Source organism: Trichomycterus rosablanca, chromosome 1, assembly GCF_030014385.1.
Source record: "Trichomycterus rosablanca isolate fTriRos1 chromosome 1, fTriRos1.hap1, whole genome shotgun sequence".
Taxonomy (NCBI): domain Eukaryota; kingdom Metazoa; phylum Chordata; class Actinopteri; order Siluriformes; family Trichomycteridae; genus Trichomycterus; species Trichomycterus rosablanca.
This window is the reverse complement of record NC_085988.1, coordinates 31462947-31490822: the sequence shown is the minus strand read 5'-3', so window position 1 is coordinate 31490822 and position 27876 is coordinate 31462947. Positions and strand designations below refer to the sequence as shown.

Below are 27876 nucleotides of genomic sequence, written 5' to 3'. Positions count from 1 at the left end.
ACCTACCGAGCCACCGTCTATATATTAGTGCAGGGTTCATATAAACAGACCACTCTACTTGCTGCACTGTGTCCCTCAAATGTAATTTTGTATTATATATGAAGGCAGAAGGTGTTTTTGTATTATTAGGAATTACTGCAAATAAAAATCAGACCAATTTGTATGGGTAACTAATGCAGAAATTTAGGTCATTGCAAAGGGTTCCCAAACTTTTCCCTACGAACTAAAATAAAAATGCTGCTGTAATCTCTAAAAAATTCAATGTTAAACACTGCGGTAAGCACTGTGGTATTTACACAAAGCAAAATTATAAATTAAAATAGCAAAATGTTTTATTGTAAGTAAAAAAGGAAAGCGTAAGAATCCATATACATATCCATCCAATGGTAAAAAAAAAAACCTAAATTTACACAAACCTAATACAGGTAACATTTTTAGAAAAACACAGTTGTGGACCTTATTGTTCCTTTCTAATTAGCAGTGCATTCCTCCAGCCACTCTTTCTTGCTGGTTTTCTAACTTGCTAAAGAGAAAATGAAAGCACTATGATGGGTCTGTGCTAGCAGTCTGTGCTGGCCCTTATTTACAACTTTACATCATTTTGCACCTTTCTATCCTTGCAAACCAATAATTCTTTGCATATAATAGTATTCAAATTAAATTAAATTTAAGGGATCTTCTCTTAATTAACAACAGAACAAGAGAATTTGCATTACATTTGTAAAAGTGTCTCAGAATGCCCAGTTTCAATGCTGACAGCAAATAAGTGGCATTTTTTTTCAATTTAATTGCTCTAAATCTTGATTGTGCTTTAAAGTACTTTTCTAGAATCTTTTTGAAAGCTTTGTTTACTCGCCATGTTCATGTTTAGCGTTCACCACCTAACCATTAAACTCAGATGCAGAAAGGGACATCACTAAGAATGGGCTGAAATCCTTCCACTCCATTCCTTACATCACATACAAAATACACTACAGTATATGGCCAAAATATGTGGAGACCTAACCATGAGCTTTTTGGACATCCTATTCCAAAACAGTGGACAATAATAGGAAGTTAGCACTCAGCTTCTGGGAAAGCTCTGAGAAAGCTGTGCAGAAGATTTTGAAGTGTGTATCCTGGATTTTTTCACAGATACAGCAATGTTAAGCTCGGGCACTGATGTTCGATGTAAAGGTCTGGATTGAAATTAATCTTTCAGTTCATCCCAGCAGTGATCAGCGGGTTGAGGTCAGGTCTCTGTGTAGGCCAAGTTTCTCCACAACAAACCCATTTCCTAAACTTTTCCTAAAGGTGGAGCTTAGAAATTGGCTGTGTCTATGCTGAATTTACCATCTGCAGCTCTCACCATGAAGCCAAAACGAAATAATAAAATACAAGGAATCCAGCCTCAGTCTCAAATTTAGAATGTCTCCTTCTACCTGGGGTTCATATATACTTTTCCTTTTAGGTTTATTTATTTGTGCTTTCTATTTTGACAAATATAAAAGGTTTACAATTATTAAGAAATGTATTGTTTTTTGATATATAAAAAGAATGTATTCATCCCATAAATTCCACAGTCATATTTTAGCAACTGCTTGGTGTCTAACAGCTTTTAACCTTCCCATTGTCCCATGGCCCATCTCTCTCTCTCTCTCTCTCTCTCTCTCTCTCTCCCTCACTCTTACCCTCTCCCCATCCTGTCTTGTCTCTCACACTTGCTCATTTTTCTCAGGTGATTCCTCCAGAGTAATGACTGTGAACTCCTCTGTGTTGCCATTCTCTTGGATCTTCTCCTTGTTCATTAGGGTCACCATCTCCTGCTCTCTCTCCTGAGCTTGGGCACTGGTAGCAGCTGCTGCTGTTCCATTGCCTTCACTGCTCTTTGGAGTGATCATTAGAGTCTGGCTCTTCCCACACCACCTGTGTAAACACATCATATCCAATTTAGAAACCATAAAATGTCAGGATCCTTTTCTTATGTTACCTCATTTTTAGCTAATTGAGATGGTCAAACAATATGTGTCCATATATAAAGGAAATAATACCAATCATATAATGTTTATGTAGGGTAAATTAGCTTGATATTATTCATAACCTTTTATTAAATGTGATTTTTTTTCTAGTGATAGGTATTCATGTTGCATACATTTAGTGGGGGCAAAAAGTTTAGGGCCATTAGTAAACATCCTTTTTTACATTGTCCACAAATTCAAGCCATTGATCAGCATTAAAATTTTAGTGGAAATCTGTGAACAATGTCTTTTCACAGCCTGTAATGAGTAGATCACATCCATCTGCTCAAAGTCATCTGAACACATACTTTAATGGAAAGAATATAACTAAAAAAAATGTCCTTTTCTTTTACAAAGGAAGTGCCGTGGTTAATTTAACAAATGTGTATCGTGATTTCCAGTAGTGCCAGATACCAAGAAACTTCTGTTCAAACTATTCAACCTTTCAGTCAGATTGTTCAGTCAAATGCTACTTATATGATCTGTAAAAATCGTTATATTAAAGTGAAAGTCATTTAAATTTGAGGAAAAAGTTGTATTAAAGCAAGTTCTTTAAAAGTCTGAGACATTTGGCCCCAAATGTACAGTATATTTTGATATGAAAAAGCCAAAAGAAATTGCAGCTAATTTGAAATGTAGTATAATTGGTGCTAAAGCTTTACACCCTCTTACATAATTTTACCAGAGCATTATGTGATCTTGTCACAATCACGCCTTTGTGCTTGTTTTTGTGTACACACCCTCTTGTCTCTTTCTGATTTGTCCCTGTATAATCACTCTAGCTGTTCCCCATGTCTGGCTTGATTGGCATGTGTATATATACTCCTGTATTTGTAACCTGCCTTGTTAGTCATTGAATGTTTATAAATGTGAATCATTGGCAGTATCTGTGAATTAGAAGCTTATTCTGGCTCCTGTCTTGTTTTTTTTTTTTTGTCCTGGTTCCTTTTCTGGTTATGTCTGTTTGTCTTTACTAATATTGCCATTGCTGTTGCTCATGTTCTGTATTGGATTATTGTAGTTATTAGCATTTGTGTCTGCATTTCTAGGGACAATCTAGGGATTTGCTGTATGTTTAAAGTTAGATTAGCTAATAGCCATTAGCTTTAGCAATTAACAAAGTGTTAGCTTAGCTCTTGTTCACTCCTGTCCTTGTTCTTAATACTGTGTTTTGTTCTTGTCTTTGTATTTGGTAATAAAGACTGCTGCAAATGTTCCACCCCATCCTTGTGCCCAGCATTACAGATTTATAAAACTGTATTAAAGACAAACCAAGTTTAGAAATCATGCCCCAATAAAATGTGAATTTTGTTACACTGAATAGACATTACTTTTATTTTGGGTGGCTCTTCAAAGAATTTCTTATGAACATAACAACACAAGCCCCCCACCCCCCACCCCACCCTCACACGACAAAGCACAGCATTTCCATCACATTATGGCTAATAAACAAATGAAAATGAAAATTCTACATTGATACTCTGTTGCTAAAATTGCTAGTTAATGAATGTGAGTAACAAAAAGAAAACATGTGTACCTGTATTTTGCTACCAGAGCAGCCAACAGAATAATGGCAATAACAGCAACCACCACCAAAACGATGACCAGCCAATCTGTAGAGAAGATAGATGATATTTACAGTAGGGTGTTAAAAACTGCCATGGTATTTACACATTTTGTGCGGGTTAATATATGCTACTCATATATGTGTATATTGCCAAATGTTTTAGGACACCCTGCTAGCTCTTTGCTCTTTTAGTCCATGTTAGTGCTTTCCTGCACAAATGCTCTTAATAAAATAGGCACAAATTCCCACAGGCTAAATTACATAAAAACACTTTCCTAGAACAGAAAAGGCTGCAGATTGGGTGGGTCCATATTAATGCCCATGGCTTTAAAATAAAGGTCATAAAGTTTACATCACTTTCCTAAGATATATCAGAGAATATTCACTATCTAGTCAAAGAGAAAATTACAACAGATAGTAATAAAAGTACACTTTTCAAAATGTTGCTTACTTTGGCCTACTTACATTTTAGATTTGTGTTCTCACAGGACTAATAATAATAAAATAAAGTATTATTTTATCTTAAATGTCTTTGACATGTTACACCACTGTATCTTAGTAATTTCATTTTGTCATGTACATGGATACATACCTGTAGAGCCACTGCTGGGCGTGTTCTCTGCTGCTGAAGCTGAATCTGATCCCATCCTCAAATTTGGCTGTACAGTGAAGTCTGCCATGAGAAATGACATGCAACAAAAAAAGAAGGCATATACTGTAAATATATATGAAACATGACTTGAAAACGTTGTTGAAAGACACTCAAAAAGAAGCATGTTGAGCAATTAAATCACATAGTAATTATAATTTACATTACTAAATTATTTTTCAGGGATCTGCAAATAGGCCAGTAAAACACATGCACTCAAACAGGCAAAATGAGCATGTGCAAAATGAGACATGGCATTGTTATGCTGTAATAACTATGGGCTTATGACAAAAAAGGTTCCTTTATGGCAGCATATGTCTCATTAAAATGTCATTGTAGGGTTAGGGTCATGCCTCTAATGTCAATGGTACCTATACACAAGTTAACCCTGCCATGGGCACTGATATACCCTCATACCATGACAGACAATTTGACAGACGCTTTTACGCCTTTCACTGATAACTATTCTATTCTATTTTGTAAGAAAAATTGCAGGTTGCATTTCTTGATGCAATAGTGGACTGTGTTTATTGAGAAGAAGTTTTCAGAAGAAGTACTTGCAAGCCCATGTGGCTTTACATATTACAGTAACATGAGAATTTCTCATGCGCTGCAGCCTGGGTGATGGGGAAAGACCTGAATGATTTGCAATCTTGCATTAAGAAATGTTCTTTTTTAAACTAATCAATTCTCTTATGAATTTTAGCACAACACAATGTGCTCTTGGTGGATCATTGTTTTATACATATTTATGATACTCTTATCTGTTGCTAATTTAATTTGCTTATTTAAAATGTTACAAAACGGTGTAACTTAATATTCTATAAATTTTTTATGAATCTACCCCATCCCAAACATTTTTGAGGGTGCAACAGGGTTCAAATTCAAAATATTTACAAAATACAATCCATTTGAGCAGCCAAACATAATTAAAATAAAAACCAATTAATTATTTTATTAACTACTATTAAAACAGTAATTTATTGGCTATAAATAATTTGGTTCCTAACGTTTACTTTAACTGTATAGTCTAGTTTCCAGCAGAGGGAGTGTATGAGCGAGCAATGAGCAATGTTAAATAAAAACAGACACCTGTTACAGCATTAGAAACTTAAAACTGTCTAACAGCAGAGGGGGCTTTGCACTAAAGCTTACTAAAGCAGTTAGAGGGGCATGTACCACCTTAACTTATTTTAAACCGTAACTAAAAAACAAGTAACTTGCAGCCCAAACACCTGCAGTTACTCTTAAGAATGATTGGGTTATTATTGTTGTTGTTTTTGTTGGTATTGTTGTTATAAATTTTAATCTAGCTTGCCACCCTGAGGACAAGAGGACATGGAACTTTCCCAACATGGACATGGAATTTTCCCAAAAAGTAATCTTTTTTATGGAACCTGGTGTTTAAGACCATTGTATTAGTTTCATTTAAATGTGGCATATAACCATAGTTAATACAGTATTATGTGTATTTACAAAAACAGACAGATGTCTTACCACTTTCATTTTTATTTGTAGTCTCTGTGTGCTCTGGTGTGTCATGTGTGTCTTCAGTGTATGGTTTTTCTCTTGGCTCACCCATGCCAGACCCAGTGCTGTCTAGGTTATGCATTACTTTTGTGTTTTCTTCTGTACTTTTATCCATTGTTTCTGGCTGCTCAGTGGTTGACACTGGGCTCTGATCCTCCAAATCGTCAGCTGATCCATGTGCGTCTGTAGAGCTATTTGAAATAGTTTCTTCCTTCTCTACTAAATCAGGATCTTCCAGGTCAGATCCAGTAGTATTGGAAGTATCAGTGTAGAAATCATCTGGTTTATCTGTAGTGGGAATTTGAGCCGAAGCTTCTGTTTGGTTCTTATTATCTGCAGTAAAAAGAGGGTTTTTACTGACTAAAATGGAGCTTAAAACAGTATGATATATATCAATAAAGAACAACTTATTTTGACATTTTTATAATAAATGTATTTAATTACAACTTTGGTTACAAATAGAAAGACAGGCAGGCTCAGTGTGGGTTAACCCAATTAACCAGCTACATTTTCAAAGAATTTCACTAGATTATCTCATTGTCAAAACATAATCCAAGCCATCAAGTCCAAGGAATCTGTCTGTGGATCTTCGTGATCAAAGCACAGATCAAGACACTAAGACACTAACAATATACTTTAGGCTTTTAGTGTTACCAGAAGCATAGTGGCCTTGATCATTTTGAAGTATGAGAAGCTTGGCAGAACCTTGGAGATGGCATCCAGGCAAGAAGGGCCTTAATCAAAGAGGTAAGAAAGAACCTAATGGTTACTCTAAAAGAGCTCATGTGCAACGGTACGAGACCCTGTTTAATGCACAACTATTTCTGCAGCGCTTTTTATATGATAGTGGCAGTATTATGCTATTGGGGTGCTTCTTAGTAGCAAAGACAGAGAAACTGTCATGTGGGAGAGAAAGGACTCAAGTGCGGAGATTGATAAATAATAATTGTATTCAATAAACGGGATAAAACACAAAAACAGAAAACAGAAACAAAAACCAATCAGGAACCCCCAATGGGTGCCGCTGGGCACTGCAGGTAACGAGAACCGAAAAAGAAACAAAAAGGGAGGACGCGAACCCCGGTCACCTGGGCGTGGACCAAGCGCGTAAACCATTACACTATTTTGGCGCCGGCGGGTGGAAATGCGTTAGCGCCAAAGAGCGCTTAGTAGATCCCAAATAGAGCAAGGAATAGAGAAGGAACATAGCTCCGGTGGCGTCAACCGCAAAGACGAGGGGTTAGATCGGCGGCTGCTTCAACGAAGTAGCTACCGGGGAAGCACGCCGATCTGAAAAAAAAAAAAAAGGCAATTAGATTGGTACTATCATAGAAGCGGATTCGAACCGAGAGTGATGGCATCACAGCCGAACGCTTAATGGCATTGCCACTCTCAGATACAGAACCCAATGACAAAAGCGAATTAGAGCACCGCATAACAGGCTTACAACAACCACGCCTTAGCGCGTTGCTAAATAAGCCAACGGTGCGAACACTAAAACGCTAAAATACAAATAAAGGAATTAGGACGCTAGTGTCATGGGAACGGATTCGAACCGGGAATACTGGCGTCACAGCCGAACGCTTAACGGCATTGCCACCCAGCGGTGACCGAACCCAATGACACATGCGGATAAAAGCACTGTTCGACAGACTTACCACAACCACGCCTTAGCGCGTTGCTAAGGAAGCCACCAGTGCAAAAGCTAAGTACTGAAAATCAAAGGAGTAGGATTCGAACCGGGTAATGACGTTATAGCCGAGCGCTTAACGGCATTGCCACCCAGCGGTGACCGAACCCAATGACACATGCGGATAAAAGCACTGTTCGACAGACTTACCACAACCACGCCTTAGCGCGTTGCTAAGGAAGCCACCAGTGCAAAAGCTAAGTACTGAAAATCAAAGGAGTAGGATTCGAACCGGGTAATGACGTTATAGCCGAGCACTTAACGGCATCGCCATCAGGCAGTTGCTGAACCCTCTAAAGATAACGGATTCAAACCGGGTAATGGCGTTATAGCCGAGCGCTTAACGGCATCGCCATCAGGCAGTTGCTGAACCCACAGACACGTGCAAATGTAAGCACCGTTTAACAGGCTGCCACAACCGCAACTTAGCGTGTTGCAATGGAAGCCACCAGTGCTAAGACTAGCGCTAAAAAATAAAGGAGGTGGATTCGAACCGGGTAATGGCGTTACAGCCGAGCGCTTAACGGCATCGCCACCAGGCAGTTACAGAACCCACTAGCACGTGCAAATATAAGCACTGTTTAACAGGCTGCCACAACCGCAACTTAGCGTGTTGCTAAGGAAGCCACCAATGCTAATGCTAACGATAAAAATAAACGCAGCACGAGGGCTGCTCGGCGTCGCACCACACTAACCCTAATAGAGGCAAAAGCAAAAGACTAACTACCTCGACCTTGCGGTCTACACACCCGAATGGCCTTGTGCCACCAGGGGTACCGTCTAGTCCTATCAAAGAGTGTGGGCGAACCGTCATCAGCCCTCACGGACACCGGAGTGCCAAACACAAAAGAAAAGGAAGGCAAAGCAGACAAAAGGTGCGACGCCCACTGCTGTGCAGAGCTGGCTTAAGTAAGCCAGCTCACAGCTGCAGGCGATCAGCCCTAATTGGAAGGCCTATTATTTAAGGCCTTCCTATGCTGAGCTCTGTAAGGCCTGCGACGTCAGGGAAGAGTGGTAAGTTCCACTGACGACGCATACACCTTACAGAAACTAGTAGGATTTAAGGAATGGATAAATGCAGCCAAATACAGGATCCTCCTCCAGGTTGCACACAAACACCTTTCAACACTTCAACTCAAAGCATACAGCCAAAACAACACTCGCATGGCTTCGGAGCACGTTCATGCTCTGGCTTAGCTGACCACTGTTCACTGTTCCAGTTCCCAGATGGATTCTTGTTTTCTTGTGTAAGTATTTAATAGAACACTATCAATTGCAGAGATTTATTTCTTTTTATTTACAAAAGTGTGTACATGACAACACAATATTTAGTATTCTGTATAGCCCTGACCTCAACCCCACTAAAAACCAAACTGTAACGTTGACTGCGAGGCAAGTCCGACATTAGTGCCTGATCGTACCCATGCTCTTTTGACTGAATGGGCACAGATTCACAAAGACACACATCAGAATATTGTCGAATGTCTAACACATTCTTTAAGTGACCGTAAATTAAAAACATTAAAACCACCTCCTTGTTTCTACACTCATTGTCTATTTTTTCAGCTCCACTTACCATATAGGAGCACTTTGTAGTTCTACAATTACTGACTGTAATCCATCTGTTTCTCTGCATGCTTTGTTAGCCCCCTTTCATGCTGTTCTTCAATGATCAGGACCCCCACAGGTCCACCACAGAGCAGGTATTATTTGGGTGGTGGATCATTTTCAGCACTGCAGTGACACTGACATGGTGGTGGTGTGTTAGTGTGTGTTGTGCTGGTATGAGTGGATCAGACACAGCAGCGCTGATGGAGTTTTTAAACACCTCACTGTCACTGCAGGGCTGAAAATAGTCCACCAACCAAAAATATATCCAGCCAACAGCGCCCTGTGGGCAACGTCTTGTGACCACTGATGAAGGTCTAGAAGATGACCAACTCAAACAGCAGCAATAGATGAGTGATCGTCTCTGACGGTATTTAAAAACTCCAGCAGCGCTGCTGTGTCTGATCCACTCATACCAGCACAACACACACTAACACACCACCACCATATCATTGTCACTGCAGTGCTGAGAATGATCCACTACCTAAATAATACCTGCTCTGTGGTGGTCCTGACCATTGAAGAACAGGGTGAAAGCAGGCTAAAAATGTATGTAGAGAAATAGAAGGACTACAGTCAGTAAAGTGGAGCTGATAAAATGGACAGTAAGTGTAGAAACAAGGAGGTGGTTTTAATGTTATGGCTGATCAGTGTACTGTATATCTGTGTGGCAGCATAAACTACGATTAATTAACAAATTTCTTGCTTAGTTTTTGTCCTGTTTGATACACATATTATACACTGCCTGGCCAAAAAATAGGTCACCACCTGGATTTAACTAAGCAAATAGATAAATTTGGATAATTACTGCATGGGTGATTATGTTTCAGCTGGCAACAAGTTATTTAACCCTAACTGATGCAGTGAGTAGCTTCTCATTTATCAAACAACCATGTCGAAAGACACATCCTGTGGTCATGGAAAAAATGTTAATCTGTTTTAGAAGGGTCAAATTATTGGCATGCATCAAGCAGAGAAAACATCTAAGGAGATTGAGGAAACTACTAAAATCGAGTTAAGAACTGTCCAACGCATTTTTAAAAAGTGGAAGGACAGTGGGAAAACATCCGTGGAAGGAATGTGGTCTGAAAAAAATCTTGAATTAATGAACGTTTGGTGAAATCAAATGGTAGAAAAACAACAGTAAAATTCAGGGATATGTTTAATAGTGAAAGCAAGAGCATTTCCACATGCGCAATGCAAAGGGAACTCAGGGGATTGGGACTAAACAGCTGTGGAGCCTTAAGAAAACCACTTGTCAGTGAGGCTAACTGGCAAAAAACGGCATTAATTTGCTAGGGAGCATAAAGATTGGACTCTGGAGCAATGGAAGAAGGTCATGTGGTGTGATGAGTCCAGATTTACCCTGTTCCAGAGTGATGCCATCATGCCTAGTGCCTACCGTACAAGCCTGTGGGGGCAGTGCTATGATCTGGGGTCTCTGCAGTTGGTCAGGTCTAGGTTCAGCAATGTTATGTGCCCAAAGAATGAGGTCAGCTGGCTACCTAAATATACTGAACCACCAGGTTATTCCATCAATGGATTTTTTCCTCCCTGATGGCACGGGCATATTCCAAGATGACAATGCCAGGATTCATCGGGCTCATATTGTGAAAGAGTGGTTCAGGGAGCATGAGACATCATTTTCACACATGGATTGGTCACCACAGAGTCCAGACCTGAACCCCATTTAGAATCTTTGGGATGTGCTGGAGAAGACTTTGCGCAGAGCTCCAAATCTCCCATCATCAATACAAGATCTTGGGGAAAAATTAATGCAACTCTGGACAGAAATAAATGTTGTGACATTGCAGAAGATTGTGGAAACGATGCCACAGCGAATGTGCGCCGTAATCAAAGCTAAAGGCGGTCCAACGAAATATTAGAGTGTGTGTGACCTTTTTTTTGGCCAGGTAGTGTATATATAAGTGCTTTAAGCTTGAATTTCTACATTTAGTTTTAAATTATTCTTAATACAGTTTCAAAATGATTTTTAAAACTGCAGGTTAAGAATTGATGTTTTATAAATGTTCATTAATCTTATGGGGGAGGATCATGACCACTGAGCAAGTTTATAAGATGGTCAGAACAGAGCTACTGAACCACAATTAAGTCCAGCAAGTTATGTAATTACTACAACTACCACTACTACTACTAATAATCATCATCATCATTATCTTACCTGCTGACTCAGCCTGGGACAAGGTATCAGGGTTTATTGCAGATGAACAGTTTTTGTCTGACAGATCTGTGTTAGGAAAGAGAATTGCATTTTGAAATAAGGTTAATACTGCATGAGTGCTTTTAATTATTTGTCATTATTCTGATCACACAGTGGCAGCAATGTCTGTAACCTGTTAACCTATGTATACCAATGAAAGCTTTCCTTACACCTCTTATAGAACACAGTGTATACATGAAAAATTATGGTTAAGTACAAATTCAAGTATTTCAGCATTTGTTCATGTTTATTACCTTTATCATCATAGCAGTATGCATCATGTTTCGCCTCAGGAGCAACAAGACTGAAAACACCTATCTGGCCTGCTGCACACAAACTGTTTGATATATGCCGAGAAATAGAAACATTTCCATCGCTGATCCAGCCGTACCTGTGCACAAATCCCAGTGAAGGGTTATTCATATTTACTGTGATTACAACACTCACACCTCACACTGTACTACAAGTTGCACTATTAATTGTTCATGCACTGATCTGGCATAACATTATGACCACCTCCTTGTTTCTACACTCACTGTCCATTTTATCAGCTCCACTTACCTGGAGAAGCACTTTCTAATTCTACAATTACTGACTGTAGTCCATCTGTTTCTCTACATACCTTTTTAGCCTGCTTTCACCCTGTTCTTTAATGGTCAGGAGTCTCCCAGGACCACCACAGAGTATTATTTGGGTGGTGCATCATTCTCAGCACTGCAGTGACACTGACATGGTGGTGGTGTGTTAGTGTGTGTTGTGCTGGTATGAGTGGATCAGACACAGCAATGCTAATAGAGTTTTTAAACACCTCACTGTCCTTGCTGGACTGAGAATAGTCCACCATTAAAAAAAATATTCAGCCAACAGTGCCCCGTGGGTGGCGTCCTGTGACCACTGATGAAGGTCTAGAAGGTGACCAACACAAACAGCAGCAATAGATGAGCGATCGTCTCTGACTTTACATCTACAAGGTGGACCAACTAGGTTGGAGTGTCTAATAGAGTGGACAGTGTTTGAACACAGTGTTTAAAAACTCCAGCAGCGCTGTTGTGTCTGATCCACTCATACCAGCACAACACACTAACACACCACCACCATGTCAGTGTCACTGCAGTGCTGAGAATGATTCACCACCTAAATAATACCTACTCTGTGGTGGTCCTGATCATTGAAGAACAGGGTGAAAGCATGCTAAAAAAGTATGTAGAGAAACAGGTGGACTACAGTCAGTAATTGTAGAACTACAAAGTGCTCCTATATGGTAAGTGTAGCTGATATAATGGACAGTATATGTTTTCATTGATCATAATGAAGTGGAGGCTGTTGAGCAGTGTTTTTTGGGTGTGTGTTGCAGGCATCAATTGTAAATGTGTTAATATTTACAAAATACAGTGAAAATATAAATAAAGATTTAAGAGAATTAGTGATTCTTACTTTTATTGAATTTTACATAATGTCCAACTAGATAAGATGAACTTAATAAGTCATATATAAATTTTTATCAGAGGCAGCGTGGTATTAAAGCAAATACAGTGGGAGTGGCACTCTGTGGATTTCCTCTCAGTACTTCTGTTTCCCCTCATTTTACATCTACATTTCAGTATTTAACAGAAACACTTTAAAAAAACATGCACAATGTTAATTAGCTGCTCTAAATGTCCCTGGGGTTTAAATGTACGTTTAAGTAATGGACTGGCATTCAGAATCTTTTTGCTTTATGCCCAGTACCCACTGCAACCCTAAAGATAAATGAATATGACAATTATGTATCTAATATATCTAGTAAATATGAATGTCATTACATACACTATATGGCCAACCATGTAAAAACCCTTGGTCAGGGTCGTGGTGGGACTAGTTCCACAGAATCACTGGGCACAATGCAATAACATACCACAGACAGTACCTGACTTTATAAATAGCCAATCATGTCTGTATGAAGATGCCCAACCAGCCACTAGCAGCACTGAGGATTCAAATCCTGGATTCCAACAGTAGTGGGCTAGCACAATTTATCACTGTGCCACCTGAGTGCCTAACATGACAACACGATTATCCAACTATTATTATTTTAATATACAGTAGATACCACTATACACTGGTGGCTGACTTTCTTCAGTGTTTTGTGTAAGTGAACAGAACAAGAACACCAGATTTATTGATTTGCATTTTGGGAAGTTCTTCAGTTCAGTTATGCAAAGAAATAACTTGTTCTCTTTCAGGGGCATAGAATATGGGGAAGGTGTCTTCTTCAGTATTTACACCAACAGATTTATCGCCTGCAGTGTAGATTTTGTTGCATTTAACGACTGGTGGTTTTGCTACTTTTAAACAGGACCTTCTGGTAGACTTCATGGATGCCCTCCCTAAAGTCTGGTAAATACTTAGAATATGAAAATGCTTAGTAAAATTACATTTAAATTAGGTATGCAAAGTTTTTAAACGACCAGTGCTCATACTGGTCAAATTCAAAGATTTAAAGATTGCTTAAGGAAGGAATTTGAATCAATATCCTGTAATTATTTGAACAAAAAAAACAATTTACCTGCAGCTCTCCATACTTTTGTTATGTGCAACAGTCACTTGCTCGAAACTGGCCAGTGTTGCTCCCAGTGCTTCACACAGATCCTTGGCTTCATCAAAAGTCAATGAGTACCTTTCATTGCCCTGAATATGGAAGACGCCTTTAAAGCTGCATCCGCGTAGCTTTACCTCTTAAATATGAAAAAAAACAAAAGAAAATATAAAAATATTAATAATAATAATGAGAATTTCATGTGAATAAATGATTGGAACACACTCTTTATCCAAAAATAAGTTGTGTTCTTTTAATTCAATTCAACTTTATTGTCATTATACAATACAAGGTTGTACAGTATAACAAAACACTGTCAGGCTACGTCTCCAGTGCAGACATAAGAAAGACAATAGACAATAGGGGAGAAGGGATGGGGAGAAAAACATAGACAGCTCTGAGGTAGTGTTAACAGCTTAGGTGCTTGGTGTGCATTGATTGAGGTGTGTCACAGTAGTTATATTTACAAAAGTGTACAGTGCAGGTAGATAAGTGTTCCCAGCTTTTTTTTGTAGTAAACCTGCAAAAGAACAGGTTAGGACGAACAAATAATATTTGTTTATATGTCCTTTAACTTTGAAAGCCGTCAGTAAGCATTTGATAAGACTGGATCTTGGCACTACTTGGCAGAATTATGTGTTACTTTGTTGGTTTTCTGGCAGGTACAAATGTTTTGTTGAATTTGCATATTCTTGATAGGGTTGTGGTCATAAGTTTGTCTGATTTAGCCTGTTAAATTAATATGTAACAGTGCTTTACAGTAGGTTTTTATGTTAGTCACTATGTAACATGGTGCACCATAGCTGGTTTTTAGTTATGCAACATGTAGCATTTATAATAGCTTTAAGTACCTCATGTAAAGCATTTACAGTGTTGAACTGAAACCTACATGCAAGTCTAGAAGATGAGTTAGAATACAGCTGTAAAGAAGGTTCATTACTTAAACTGTGTTTTATGCCTCATAATGTGCTTTTTATATAGTGCGCATATAGTCTTTATTGCCCCTAGCATACATAGAATATAGTTTGTGTTTGCTCCGAAGTACTACACCTGATTATGCTTGATTCTTAATTTTCCTAATTACTCTGACTCAGGATGAATCAGAGCAGGGAAAACACTGATTTTTCTCATGAACTCTTGTGTTAGCGCCAGTGTCTCGCAACTAAATTACTACCAACCAAATTCATGTTCGGTTAAAAATGCATAAAAAGACATCATAAGACAAAATGCACATGATTAAATGATCATAATAGAAACTACAAACAGCATTTGGAGGAAGGAAAATAAACCTCAAATCTTTTTTCACCACCTCAACTATAGGAAGGTGAGGATGAATATGGACTTAAGCTTTTCATTTTTAAGGGCACTCTCCAAGCAGCTTTCTGACTGTAAAGACAGAATCTATCAATCAAAACACAAAATTACATGCTCAACCATTTTGAGTTCTGTTAAAAATTTGGGGTAACTTGATATTTGGGTCCTCTAGTGCTTTATCCTAAAAAAAAAAGGATCTCCGTGAGTCTATCCAAAAACAGTGGGAACACAACCCAGACTCTGCATTTAAAATATGTAGCTAATCCACTTAGCGACATGTTTAGGGGTCATGGGAGGAAACTAAATTGCTCAAAAGAAAAAAACACAGATCTAGGAAGAACGTCAAACTCTACACAGACAGTAACTGGAGATGAGAATTGAACTTCGGAACATAGAACTGTGCAGAACTGACTTTACCTGCCAACGCAGGTTCATTAACAGATTTGGGAAGCGGCAAGTCTTGTTTTACCAAGGTTCTTAAATGCAGTGGGTAAAATGTAAAAAGTCTAATAATATTTTAGAGCACCAAGGTAGTTCAGCTGGTAAAGTGGGTGCCTTACAGCAACATGGTTCTCAAGCATTTGAGTTCCAATGTCAACTTCAGTCTCTGAGGAGTTTCTTATGTACTCCTTATGTTTGCATGGGCTTTTTTCTTCGTGCTCCGGTTTCTTCCTTCTATCTCCAATAAATGCATAAGGTTACTCTGAGTATGTATTTATGTATGTATGTACGTACATATGTATGTATGTATGTAAATATGTATGTACGTATGTATGTATTTACCTATGTATGTATGTATGTATGTATGTATGTATGTACAGTGTATCACAAAAGTGAGTACACCCCTCACATTTCTGCAGATATTTAAGTATATCTTTTTATGGGACAACACTGACAAAATGACACTTTGACACAATGAAAAGTAGTCTGTGTGCAGCTTATATAACAGTGTAAATTTATTCTTCCCTCAAAATAACTCAATATACAGCCATTAATGTCTAATCCACCGGCAACAAAAGTGAGTACACCCCTTAGTGAAAGTTCCTGAAGTGTCAATATTTTGTGTGGCCACCATTATTTCCCAGAACTGCCTTAACTCTCCTGGGCATGGAGTTCACCAGAGCTTCACAGGTTGCCACTGGAATGCTTTTCCACTCCTCCATGACGACATCACGGAGCTGGCGGATATTCGAGACTTTGCGCTCCTCCACCTTCCGCTTGAGGATGCCCCAAAGATGTTCTATTGGGTTTAGGTCTGGAGACATGCTTGGCCAGTCCATCACCTTTACCCTCAGCCTCTTCAATAAAGCAGTGGTTGTCTTAGAGGTGTGTTTGGGGTCATTATCATGCTGGAACACTGCCCTGCGACCCAGTTTCCGGAGGGAGGGGATCATGCTCTGCTTCAGTATTTCACAGTACATATTGGAGTTCATGTGTCCCTCAATGAAATGTAACTCCCCAACACCTGCTGCACTCATGCAGCCCCAGACCATGGCATTCCCACCACCATGCTTGACTGTAGGCATGACACACTTATCTTTGTACTCCTCACCTGATTGCCGCCACACATGCTTGAGACCATCTGAACCAAACAAATTAATCTTGGTCTCATCAGACCATAGGACATGGTTCCAGTAATCCATGTCCTTTGTTGACATGTCTTCAGCAAACTGTTTGCGGGCTTTCTTGTGTAGAGACTTCAGAAGAGGCTTCCTTCTGGGGTGACAGCCATGCAGACCAATTTGATGTAGTGTGCGGCGTATGGTCTGAGCACTGACAGGCTGACCCCCCACCTTTTCAATCTCTGCAGCAATGCTGACAGCACTCCTGCGCCTATCTTTCAAAGACAGCAGTTGGATGTGACGCTGAGCACGTGCACTCAGCTTCTTTGGACGACCAACGCGAGGTCTGTTCTGAGTGGACCCTGCTCTTTTAAAACGCTGGATGATCTTGGCCACTGTGCTGCAGCTCAGTTTCAGGGTGTTGGCCATCTTCATGTAGCGCAACAATTCGTCTTTTAAGATCCTCAGAGAGTTCTTTGCCATGAGGTGCCATGTTGGAACTTTCAGTGACCAGTATGAGAGAGTGTGAGAGCTGTACTACTAAATTGAACACACCTGCTCCCTATGCACACCTGAGACCTAGTAACACTAACAAGTCACATGACATTTTGGAGGGAAAATGACAAGCAGTGCTCAATTTGGACATTTAGGGGTGTAGTCTCTTAGGGGTGTACTCACTTTTGTTGCCGGTGGTTTAGACATTAATGGCTGTATATTGAGTTATTTTGAGGGAAGAATAAATTTACACTGTTATATAAGCTGCACACAGACTACTTTTCATTGTGTCAAAGTGTCATTTTGTCAGTGTTGTCCCATGAAAAGATATACTCAAATATCTGCAGAAATGTGAGGGGTGTACTCACTTTTGTGATACACTGTATGTATGTACGTATGTACGTATGTACATATTTATGTATGTATGTATGTACATACCTGTATGTGTATGTATATACATATGTATGTATGAATGTACTGTATGTATGTACGTATGTATGTACGTATGTATGTACGTATGTGTGTATGTACTGAATGTATGTATGTATGTATGTATGTTTGTATTTTGCCATAAAACAATACTATTATGAGTATCCAGCATGATTCTTAAATCCCTATATTACTCACTTGACATTACCATTCTACACTTAAAACTGACTAAACAAATCATAATATTTTTTTTTTCTTATTTTTTTTCTGGCATAACATAAACTGTGAGCAATGGCAGTAAACACAGAAACTAAAGCTAAATTAGGCAACATATGCATACATTTGATGCCAAACACTGTACCATTTTGTGGTGATAAAATAAAAAGCTGATATTTCAGGTAAAGCTTTCTGTACACTGGTCAGGTTGCATTCCAATATTCATCCATGGTCAAAAAAGTTGTAAATGGAGACAACAAAGTTGCAGATACAAGCAGATAAAAATAGAATAAAATTAATTTGCCAGATGACTGGGTCCAAAGACCCAATCCAGAATAAAGTGACTTTGGCTGATCTCTCTGACAATTTTATCCAAAGCAATGTACTGTATACCTGGTAATAAGTACAGTGCAAGTTAATGAGGGTTAAGGGACTTGTTCAGGGGCCAACAGTGGCAAACTGGCAGTGATAGGGTTTTAACTAGCGACCTTATGATCACTAGTCCAGTGGCTTTACCACTTAGCTATTGCTGTCAGCTTGCTGCCACTGCCCTCACCAGAAGAAGCTTACTAATATGCTTGAGGTAGTGTTTGGCATGTGGAGTCTATACCACCTGAAGTTTCACAGCTGTTTTCTCCTAAAGGTAAGGTATTTCTCAATTTAGATAATCACGTCATCAACTATAATAAATCAACACACTCTAATTTGATGTTAAAAAAAATAATTACAAACAGCACACTGAAAGAGTACTACACTACACCAAGGGAAAGTGCACCAAATCTTTTAGTCAACTCTAGTCTCTGTTTTCAAGCTAAGTGCAATGTGTACATCCTGTAATGCCTTCTGCTTCTGCATCTTCTGTGAAAGTGTTGCTTTATAAGTACACAGGAAATCCTCTTCAATTGTTAGCAAGATGTTGAGAGCTGGTTGCTATAGTAACGTGAGCATACAATATGCATGTATCTGAGCATGTAACATCACTTCCATCAGTGTAATATACACTGAGGAAATGGTTAGAATTATGAGGGGAAAGAGAAGTTAGAATTAGAAACAGTTTTCATTAATGTTTTTCGTGTAGTCATGATACAACAACAATGTTGTAGTTAAGTCAACACCAAGATCCATACCAACAGACCAAAATATATTCATATTATTAAACACTTACTAAGCACTTTATTAGGAACACCTGTCTAGAATATACATTTATGGACCATTTTATAAGCAACACCTACACCACTGTATGTTTATACAAATACTGACAATAGTCAATCTGTTCAATTTGTAACCCCTCCTTACCCCATCTATTAAAGAAAAGGGACCCAAAGGACCCCCACTGACCAGATATTATTTGGGTGGTAGACCATTCTGCACTGCAATAATACTAATAACATAATGTCATGGTAGTATGTTGGACTGAGATGAGTATTATCAGGTGCAGCAGTGTTATGTTCCTAAGATAGCATTCCTCTGTATTATTTGATGCATATTGTCTACAACAGCTGAAAATAACAAACTGGGGGAAAAACAAGACAAAAAGACCCAAATAAAGACAAAAAGGACAATCCAGACCAACATTAGTGAATATACACTGACAAGGCATAACATTATGACCACTGACAGGTGAAGTGAATAACACAGATTATCTCTTCATCACGGCACCTGTTAGTGGTATTAGTGATAATAGGCAGCAAGTGAACAAAGTTATTGTGTTAGAAGCAGGAAAAATGGGTAAGTGTTAGGATTTGAGCGAGTTTGACAAGGGCCAAATTGTGATGGCTAGATGACAGGGTCAGAGCATCTCCAAAACTGCAGCTCTTGTGGGGTGTTCCCGGTCTGCAGTGGTCAGTATCTATCAAAAGTGGTCCAAAGAAGGAACAGTGGTAAACCGACGACAGGGTCATGGGCGACCAAGGCTCGTTGATGCACGTGGGAAGCGAAGGCTGGCCTGTGTGGTTCGATCCAACAGACGAGCTACTGTAGCTCATATTACTGAAGAAGTTAATGCTGGTTCTGATAAAAAGGTGTCAGAATATACAGTGCATCACAGTTTGTTGTGTATGGGGCTGCATAGCCGCAGACCAGTCAGGGTGCCCATGCTGACCCCTGACCACCGCTGAAAGTGCCAACACTGGGCACGTGAGCATCGGAACTGGACCATAAAGCAATGGAGGAAGTGGATGGCCGGGTGCATGTGCATTGCTTACCTGGGGAACACATGGCATTGGGATGCACTATGGGAAGAAGGCAAGCCGGCAGAGGCAGTGTGATCCTTTGGGAATGTTCCAAACCTTGGGTCCTGCCATCCATGTGGATGTTACTTTGACACGTACCACCTACCTAAGTATTGTTGACGACTATGTACACCCTTTCTTGGAAACGGTATTCCCTGATGGCTGTGGCCTCTTTCAGCAGGATAATGCGCCCTGCCACAAAGCAAAAATGGTTCAGGAATAGTTTAAGCAGTACAACAACGAGTTTGAGGTGTTGGCTTGGCCTTCAAATTCCTCAGATCTCAATCCAGTCAAGCATCTGTGAGATGTGCTGGACAAACAAGTCCGATCCATTGAGGCCCCACCTCGCAACTTACAGGAGTTAAAGGATCTGCTGCTAACACCTTGGTGCCAGTTCAGGGGTCTAGTGAAGTCCATGCCTTGATGGGTCAGGGCTGTTTTGGCAGCAAAAAGGAGACCAACACAATAATAGAAAGGTGTTCATAATGTTATTACTGATCGGTGTATGTTATGGTATGTGGGTGCATTAGTGCCCCTGGTATGGGTGAATTGCATATTTGTGAAGGACCACTGACAGAGAGCCATTTATTGGAATGCCTCTGTCCCAACTTTTTTGAGTTTGTTGATGGCAACATTTGTTTATATTTACAAAATACAATTATCAATTAAAACATTAGAAATGTTAAATATAGGTTCAAGAGCACTGAGAAATCACAGTTTCTTATTTTACAAAATGTCCCAACTTTTTTGTTAGTTATGTTTGTAAATGTAACCGTTACATTATTGTCTACATGCAGGTTACAATTTCATATAATGCTCTTACTGGTCATTTTCTTATGTTGCCAGTTCATTTGTTGTGGTTTCCATACCTTTTACTTTCACTACATTTAGTTTAAGACCTGATTCCTATTTGCCAGACCTACATTATAAATGCATTACATTTAAAATAAAATTACTGTCAGTACTTCATTTAGCACAGCTTACCACTAAGTTGGCATGCTAAATACAAACAGTACATACAAGCTAGGTTTTATTTGCGGTCAGATAGAAAAACACAGGACAAGTCATGCATGTTACCATTATTGGCAGGCATACTCTCTGGACCCAGGCCAGACACTCAAAGAGGAAGGTGTGTGACGGTTACTGGCGGTTGGGCAGAAGGTTATTCTAGCTCTCTTTAAAAAAAAACCAGCAGTGGTACACGCACATTGTGTGTTGAAGGAAAAATCTAGCATCTAGGTCTTCAGCACCACTGTGAAGCTTAAAGCCAGCATTTGAGGGGAAAAAAGATTTGTGAATGCTTATCCAAGCTATCTGCATTTACATGCAAAACTGGTAGTCAAGCTGGTTTGTGCAACATATTGTGTCCTGCTAGTTCAAAAGCACTGACTTTTAAAGCACTCACTGCCACCTGATAAAGCTGTTTGGGTAGTAAACAAATAGAAATGAAAAAAGTAGTGTCTATGGAGAGACTAATGAAACATCCAGCTGCTCTGGGTAGAATTTAAATATCAGAAAGGTTAACACATTTTCTGCAATGCAATAAAGAATAAAGAAAGATCTTTGATTTGTTAATTCTCTTGAATCAATCTTAAACTGAAAAAGTAATTAGTTCCATTGTATTTTGTAGCTATGCAACACCCAAGAAGGTTATGACAGAGGCATGTTTAGCACAGTGTTTCATCACTTTTCCTACTAATGAGACTTTTTAGTAGTTTGGGAACTGAGGACACTAATTCTTGCAGTTTTGCAAGTGGAATTTTTCTTAATTCTTGCTTGATACAAGACTTCAGCTGCTCAACAGTCTGTGATTGGAGTTGTCTGATTCTTCTCTTTGTGCTGGACCATACATTTTTAATAAGAGACAGATCTGAACTGCAGGCAGGCCAGTCAAGCACATGCACTCTGTGTCATTCTGCTGTTGTAGTGGTAGAATGAGGCCTGACATTGTCTTGTTGAAATAACCACAGACATCCTGAGAAAAGACATACAAAAGCATCATATCTCTTTAAAATCAAAACATACACCTTTGTATCAATAGTACCTTCATACACATGCAAGTCACCCATGCTGTGGGCACTGATGCAACCCTAGATCATGACAGCAGTTCTTAATCATGGAGAACTCAGTGTAATTTTTTCTGGAAAGCAAGTTAAACCGTGGACTCACTTTTCCACTTTCTTTCAGTCCATCTGAGATGACTTTGCGTCCAGAGAACTTGTATGTTTCTGCATAGAATTTATGTCTGGCTTCCCTTTGTGTAAGAGTTTCTATTCTTGCTCTACACAGACAGGGATTTCTCCATATTCCTTCTCTATATTAGGTATGGTAGATGGTGAAAGACCTACAGTATTTGCAATCTCGCACTGAGATCGACAATTTTCTCATGAAGTTTTGAACACACTGGTGAGCCACAACCCTGTACTCTTGTATCATTACTTACAGACTGAGCCTTTGGTGTATCCTCCTTTTATACCCAATCATGATTCCCTCACATTTTTATCATTTTATCAACTTTTCACTCTTATTCTGCCTCTGTTTTTCAACTTTTTGAGTGTTTTGCAGGCATTAACAGATTCTTCTTGTACTGCATTTTACAAAATGTTCTATCCAACCCAATTATGATACATGTTCACAAGTTACAGGTCAAGACAAACAAAAATTCATCACATTTTATAACTGTCTTAGTGCAGCAGAACATGTATATAAGAGAACAGAATAGAGATGAACATTGCCAGCCTTTGTTTATTTTATTTTTTTTAGAGATTTCGCATATTTCTTTCCAAAGGACTTTAAGATATTAAACTAAACCAGCCAGCTACCAGCTGAACCATGAGCTTATAATGACTACAGACCAGTAAACAATATAAAAACAAATTTAATAAAAAAACAACCACCTTATCAGTACTAATCTGTAAATCTTAAATATACTATATTTTGTGTGTATATTTTACATCATTATAGTCTGTCTAATTTGTATGTACATTTTCTAGCTAGCCACTTGCCATCACTGTTCTGCTTCATATGATGCAAATATGATTGCAAGTGTTAAAGCAACATTATATTTGGGGTTTTGCTTCAAGATTGTGTTTTCTCTGGGTCTTTATAAAACTTTAACGGTATTTTACTTTCAGAACTTCAATTTGCTTTTTGCATTTGCTTACAACATATACATTAAATAAGTAAATTACTGTACCCATAAACTCATTTAAGTAATATTTAATATGAAGAAATGTTTAGACTCAGATATAAAAGAGTTTATATAAAAGATTGGGTGCTCTGCTAGGTTAAGTGCTCAGTCATAGTTGTTCTTAAGGCTGATCCTTCACTGCCACTTATTAGTGTAGACAGAGTGAAACTTGAGATCCCAGTCAGACCTAATTCAGTCATGCAAAGTCACCTGAAGGACTCTTTTTTTCACCTGTCCATTGTTCCTAATGGACACTGGCTTAAACTGAAATAAGCCTCGTAAAATACTGAATTTGCAACTAACACCACTATGTCTAGAAAGACGGGTTGGAGAATGGCAGCTGAGGCCACACAGTAAGGCTTTAATTTGTAAGTTTGACAGCAGTCAGATAGATATAGTGCATCTGAAATATGAGGTAAGATCTGCTGAAATAAAGATAAAGGTAAAAAGAGAGACAGAAAGAGAGTGGGATGGTTAAGGTTAAGAGTTTGAGAGTTTGGGGAACTTTTGTGTCCTGACTCTAAAGGGGTGTGATATGAAGAGGTGGACTGAGGTCTAAAACCAATACAGCTTTTTCTGAGGGTTTTACATACATTACATATATAAAACATGATGGTTAGCAGCAGTTTGTAGCAGATGTAGCAGTATTAGTTTGGAAGATATTATGAATAGTTACATATTTACATTTAAATGCTCAAATTAGTGCCATCACAAAGGGTTCAAGTGAAATGTTAATAGTAACACAAATAGCTTTTATTAGCTACATTCTAAATAATGTGATGTTAATACTGGATTAAATGTCTTATTTAATTAGATCTTATCATCATCACCAGTGATTTGGTGTGAGTTTCTAAATGCTTTCCTTATATTTTATGAGACATAATTCAGTTCATGTTTTTTTCAGTAGATTCTTACTGCCTCAATCCATTGAAATATTTAGCTCACTCTGTTGTCTGTAACAGTGCTATTACTTAAGTAAGGTTTTTACCCACCTCCACTAATTGCCAAATCCACTGCACGTGGCAAAAGTTGGGGTATGGGAGGTAATGCTTGGTCACATAGAACATAGAAAGTGCTCTTTGTGACTCAGGCCAAAACCACATGGTTTCCTTTGCCTTGACATGTGAAACTGCAGGTACTGTGAGGGTTTGATTAAGCAAGTAAACGCATGTAGAGGGGGAACTACAATTTTAAGCAACCCCTAGGTAGGGAATGCTTTTTGACCGGGGTAATTAAAATGGCTAAGCCCCCTGTTTAGGTATTAGCTGGACAAAGGGGTGTAGCTATGGTAAACAAACAAACCCTCTACAAAGCTACAGGTAAAAAGGCTCGTCAGATAGATTTGTGAAAGGGATTCCAGAGAGGGTTGCATTGAAAAGAAGGTCACTGCAAATCATGCAAAGGAAAAGGCAAATGACACTCTTAGGTCTCTTACTGAACTGATTTATTTGAAACCTATTAATGGATAATGGATTGTAAAAAAGGATATTCACAAACTGATCTCAGATGTTAAATTGTCATATATTCATTAGTGGTGTTGGTTTGGCAAGTTAGCCAAGTGTGTGCTGAGCAGCACTGATCTTGGAAACTTGGGTATAATGCTAACCATAGATCACTGATTTTAAGAAATTTGGCATATGTTCCTCCAGTCACAAAACATGCTTACATTTAACAGCCTGCTCTGAATTGCCATTGGTGAGTGAATTTTTAAATGTGTGTTGCCCTGCAATGCCCTGTGTTGGATTAGTGCCCTGTCCAGGGTTTATTTCTCTGTTTTTGCCAGAAACCAAAGATGGAAGCACCAAGGAAATACTTCCTAGTAATTAATCCATTTATATGCAAACCTCCTACTGAAACACAACCCCAAATCAGAAAAAGTTGGGGCAGTATGGAAAATGCAAATAAAATAAAAATGCAGTGTTCCTGACATTTACTTTTACTTTTATTTGATTGCAGACAGGATGAACCTGAGATATTTCATGTTTTGTCTGCTCAACTTCATTTCATTTATCAATAAACCTCCATTCCTGCATTTCAGACCTGCAACACATTCCAAAAAGTTGGGACGGGGGCAATTTAGGGCTAGTAATGAGTTATATAATTATGTGATTCCAAACAGGTGATGTCAACAGGTGATTGTAATCATGGTTTGGTACAAAAGCAGCATCCAGGAAAAGCTGAGTCTTTGATGAGCAAAGATGATCAGAGGATCTCCAGTTTGTCAACAAATGTGTGAGAAAAGTATTAAAATGTTTTAAAACAATATTCCTCAAAGAAAGATGGGAAGAGATTTGCATATTTCTCCCTCTACAGTGCATAATATCATTAAACCATTCAAGGAATCAGGAGGAATTTCACGGACAAAAACAAAAGCTGAAACACTAAATTACTTGGTATCCTCGATGCCAAAACATCAAAAGTGTGGTGAAAAGGAATGGCAACATTACAAAGTGGTAAAAGCTTTACTGTCCCAACTTTTTTTGGAATGTGCTGCAGGCTTAAAATGCAGGAATGGATGTTTATTAATAAATAAAATGAAGTTGACCAGACAAAACATGAAATATCTCAGGTTCATCCTGTCTGCAATGAAAAATAAGTCAAAGTAAATGTAGGAAACTCTGTGTTTTTTTTATTATTTACATTTTCCATGCTGTCCCAACTTTTTCTGATCACTGGTGGTAAATTCAATCAAGTGACTGGTCATCACATTTGGGAATATAAAAGATTTGCATGAGTTGTACCCTAATGACTATCCCCTGGATTCCTCTGGAATTGGGGTACTATACATTTTAGTTTTTACTGAAACAAGATGATCTTAAGCCCCAGGACTGTTAAGAGGGTTGATAGGCATAGGTCTGGAACAGGAAGGTAAATTATACCGCTATGTTGTTTTATAGCTTGGCTCTTGGCTTTAGCCCCTAACTGCTCTATGTGGCAAGAGTCTGACCCTGAACTTCCCTTTTTAAAGAGGAAACATCAATATATGCAGGAAGAAAATGGTTAAGTGATAAAAAAGGTCAAAACTGTCTTTTCTTTTTCTATGTAAATGTCAAACATGTCCCAAAATGCATCTGATAAAGCCAACCTCCCTTCAGTTTTTTTTCTTAATTTGAAAAAGACAGCCTCCTCAGACTTTACAGAGCCAGGGGCATAGCAAGCATTAACCACATGACCTCCACAGCCAGACATCCCATTACAGTGTGTGCTGGGACTACAGGGATGCAAGACAAAAACATAGTCTAATGATGAAAAGCACCTAGTTGTAGCTGTCTCAGTCCTAGAAAATCTATAATAGTAATAGTCTAAAATAGTCAAAGCTAGACCTCAGCCTGGCTGCCTCATGGCATAAAGGATACAGAGCAGTTGGGCATGCATTACCCAGGGGAAATCTCAACACCAAGCTCATTTTCACGTCTCACCTTAAAGGTTATGATCTGTCTGCTAGCTTTATACTTTCTATTTTCCCTCCTTTGTTTCCCATTTTAACTTTTATAAAACATGTTCAGAGCCCTGAACGCACAAACCCCATCTTGAAGCTCTTCTTTGTTTTTACAGTAGCAAAATTTTACAGCTCGCCAGAGGTGTATTCTGGCAGCCAGCCATCCAGCCAGCCATCCAGAGTCTCCCCATATGTCTCGCACAGAGCAGACAGATATTTATATATAATTTACTTTGATTTATTTACTTTCTATCAAAATACACTAGTTGTTAAATCTGTTAGTTTTACATCCAGCTTTTAAAGCCTATATGTTCTTCAGACACACTTTCAGAACCCCTTATTTGGCACAAGAATAAGGAGAAGGAGAAGAAAGAATTAGACTGGCAGCACAGTTGATCAGTTTCCTTTGTCTAGCTCTGTTCTGGATGCATGCTGAAAAAGCTTTGAGGTAAAGAGCCAGCAGCGGCTAAAACAGACGCAGAATAAAACCATAACTAGTGAAAATGATTAAATTATTAAATCACAGATACATGGCAGATACTGAATCATTTTCTAATTTCTAGCTTTTGTCACTCAGTCAGAACGTGCCTCTGCCAGACTCCCTCTCTTACTACAGCTGTCTGATTCTCTCTAGACATGTGTCTGTCTCTGGCTGGTGTGCAGTGAGCTGTCTCCTTTGTCTGCCCCTTCCAGACGAAGCGTGTTTTGCCTTGCCGGCATTCACACACTCACCTCTATATACATTCAGCTAAATAGGCAACAAAGCCTTTTTTTAAGCCTCTGTTAAAACCATTAACCAAGCAGGAAAAAATATGAAATATGTATAAAAATAAGAAGAAAGACCAAACGGTTTCATTTAAACAACTAGATTTTTTTACACAATAAAAAAAAAAAAGTTCTTTAACATTCGTCATCATCTTACCTTGAGAAGAGCCTGCCATGGAAGAGGCTAGCAATCCAGTACTGAGTCCAAGCAGCAAAATCCACATGTTGGCTGAGATTTGAGACTTGAGCACTGTATTCCTTTAGATCCTTTCTGACAAGTAAGGCTGCTTAGATTTGGATTAAATGAGTAAGGAAGTAGATGAGTGAGTGAGTAAGTGAGGAAGGAAGCGTAAGTCCGGTACCCTCAGGGAAGCAGATCATGGGTGGCTGCTAGCCTA

At 38.8% G+C, this 27876-nt stretch overlaps 1 protein-coding gene across 1 annotated transcript; it reads right to left on the bottom strand.

The window, feature by feature from the left end:
* Positions 1 to 357: 357 nt before the first annotated feature.
* Positions 358 to 27876, bottom strand: cd44b (CD44 molecule (Indian blood group) b). Its single transcript, XM_063001674.1, has 8 exons — positions 27636 to 27876; positions 13808 to 13976; positions 11517 to 11653; positions 11224 to 11289; positions 5711 to 6076; positions 4157 to 4237; positions 3535 to 3610; positions 358 to 1905 (listed from the first exon to the last, which is right to left on the bottom strand). Exons 1-8 carry the CDS (start codon positions 27700 to 27702, stop codon positions 1695 to 1697), a joined length of 1173 nt encoding a protein of 390 aa, XP_062857744.1. The 5' UTR covers positions 27703 to 27876; the 3' UTR covers positions 358 to 1694.

What these genes read in the sequence shown, in the direction of transcription:
- cd44b (XM_063001674.1), bottom strand. Translation starts at nt 27,702, where the DNA reads ATGTGGATTTTGCTGCTTGGACTCAGTACTGGATTGCTAGCCTCTTCC. An exon ending in ATACTGCTATGATGATAAAG is followed by an intron (nt 11,290 to 11,516) that starts GTAATAAACATG and finishes TTCCTAACACAG; the next exon opens with ATCTGTCAGACAAAAACTGT. An exon ending in GTCCCAGGCTGAGTCAGCAG is followed by an intron (nt 6,077 to 11,223) that starts GTAAGATAATGA and finishes TTTTTACTGCAG; the next exon opens with ATAATAAGAACCAAACAGAA.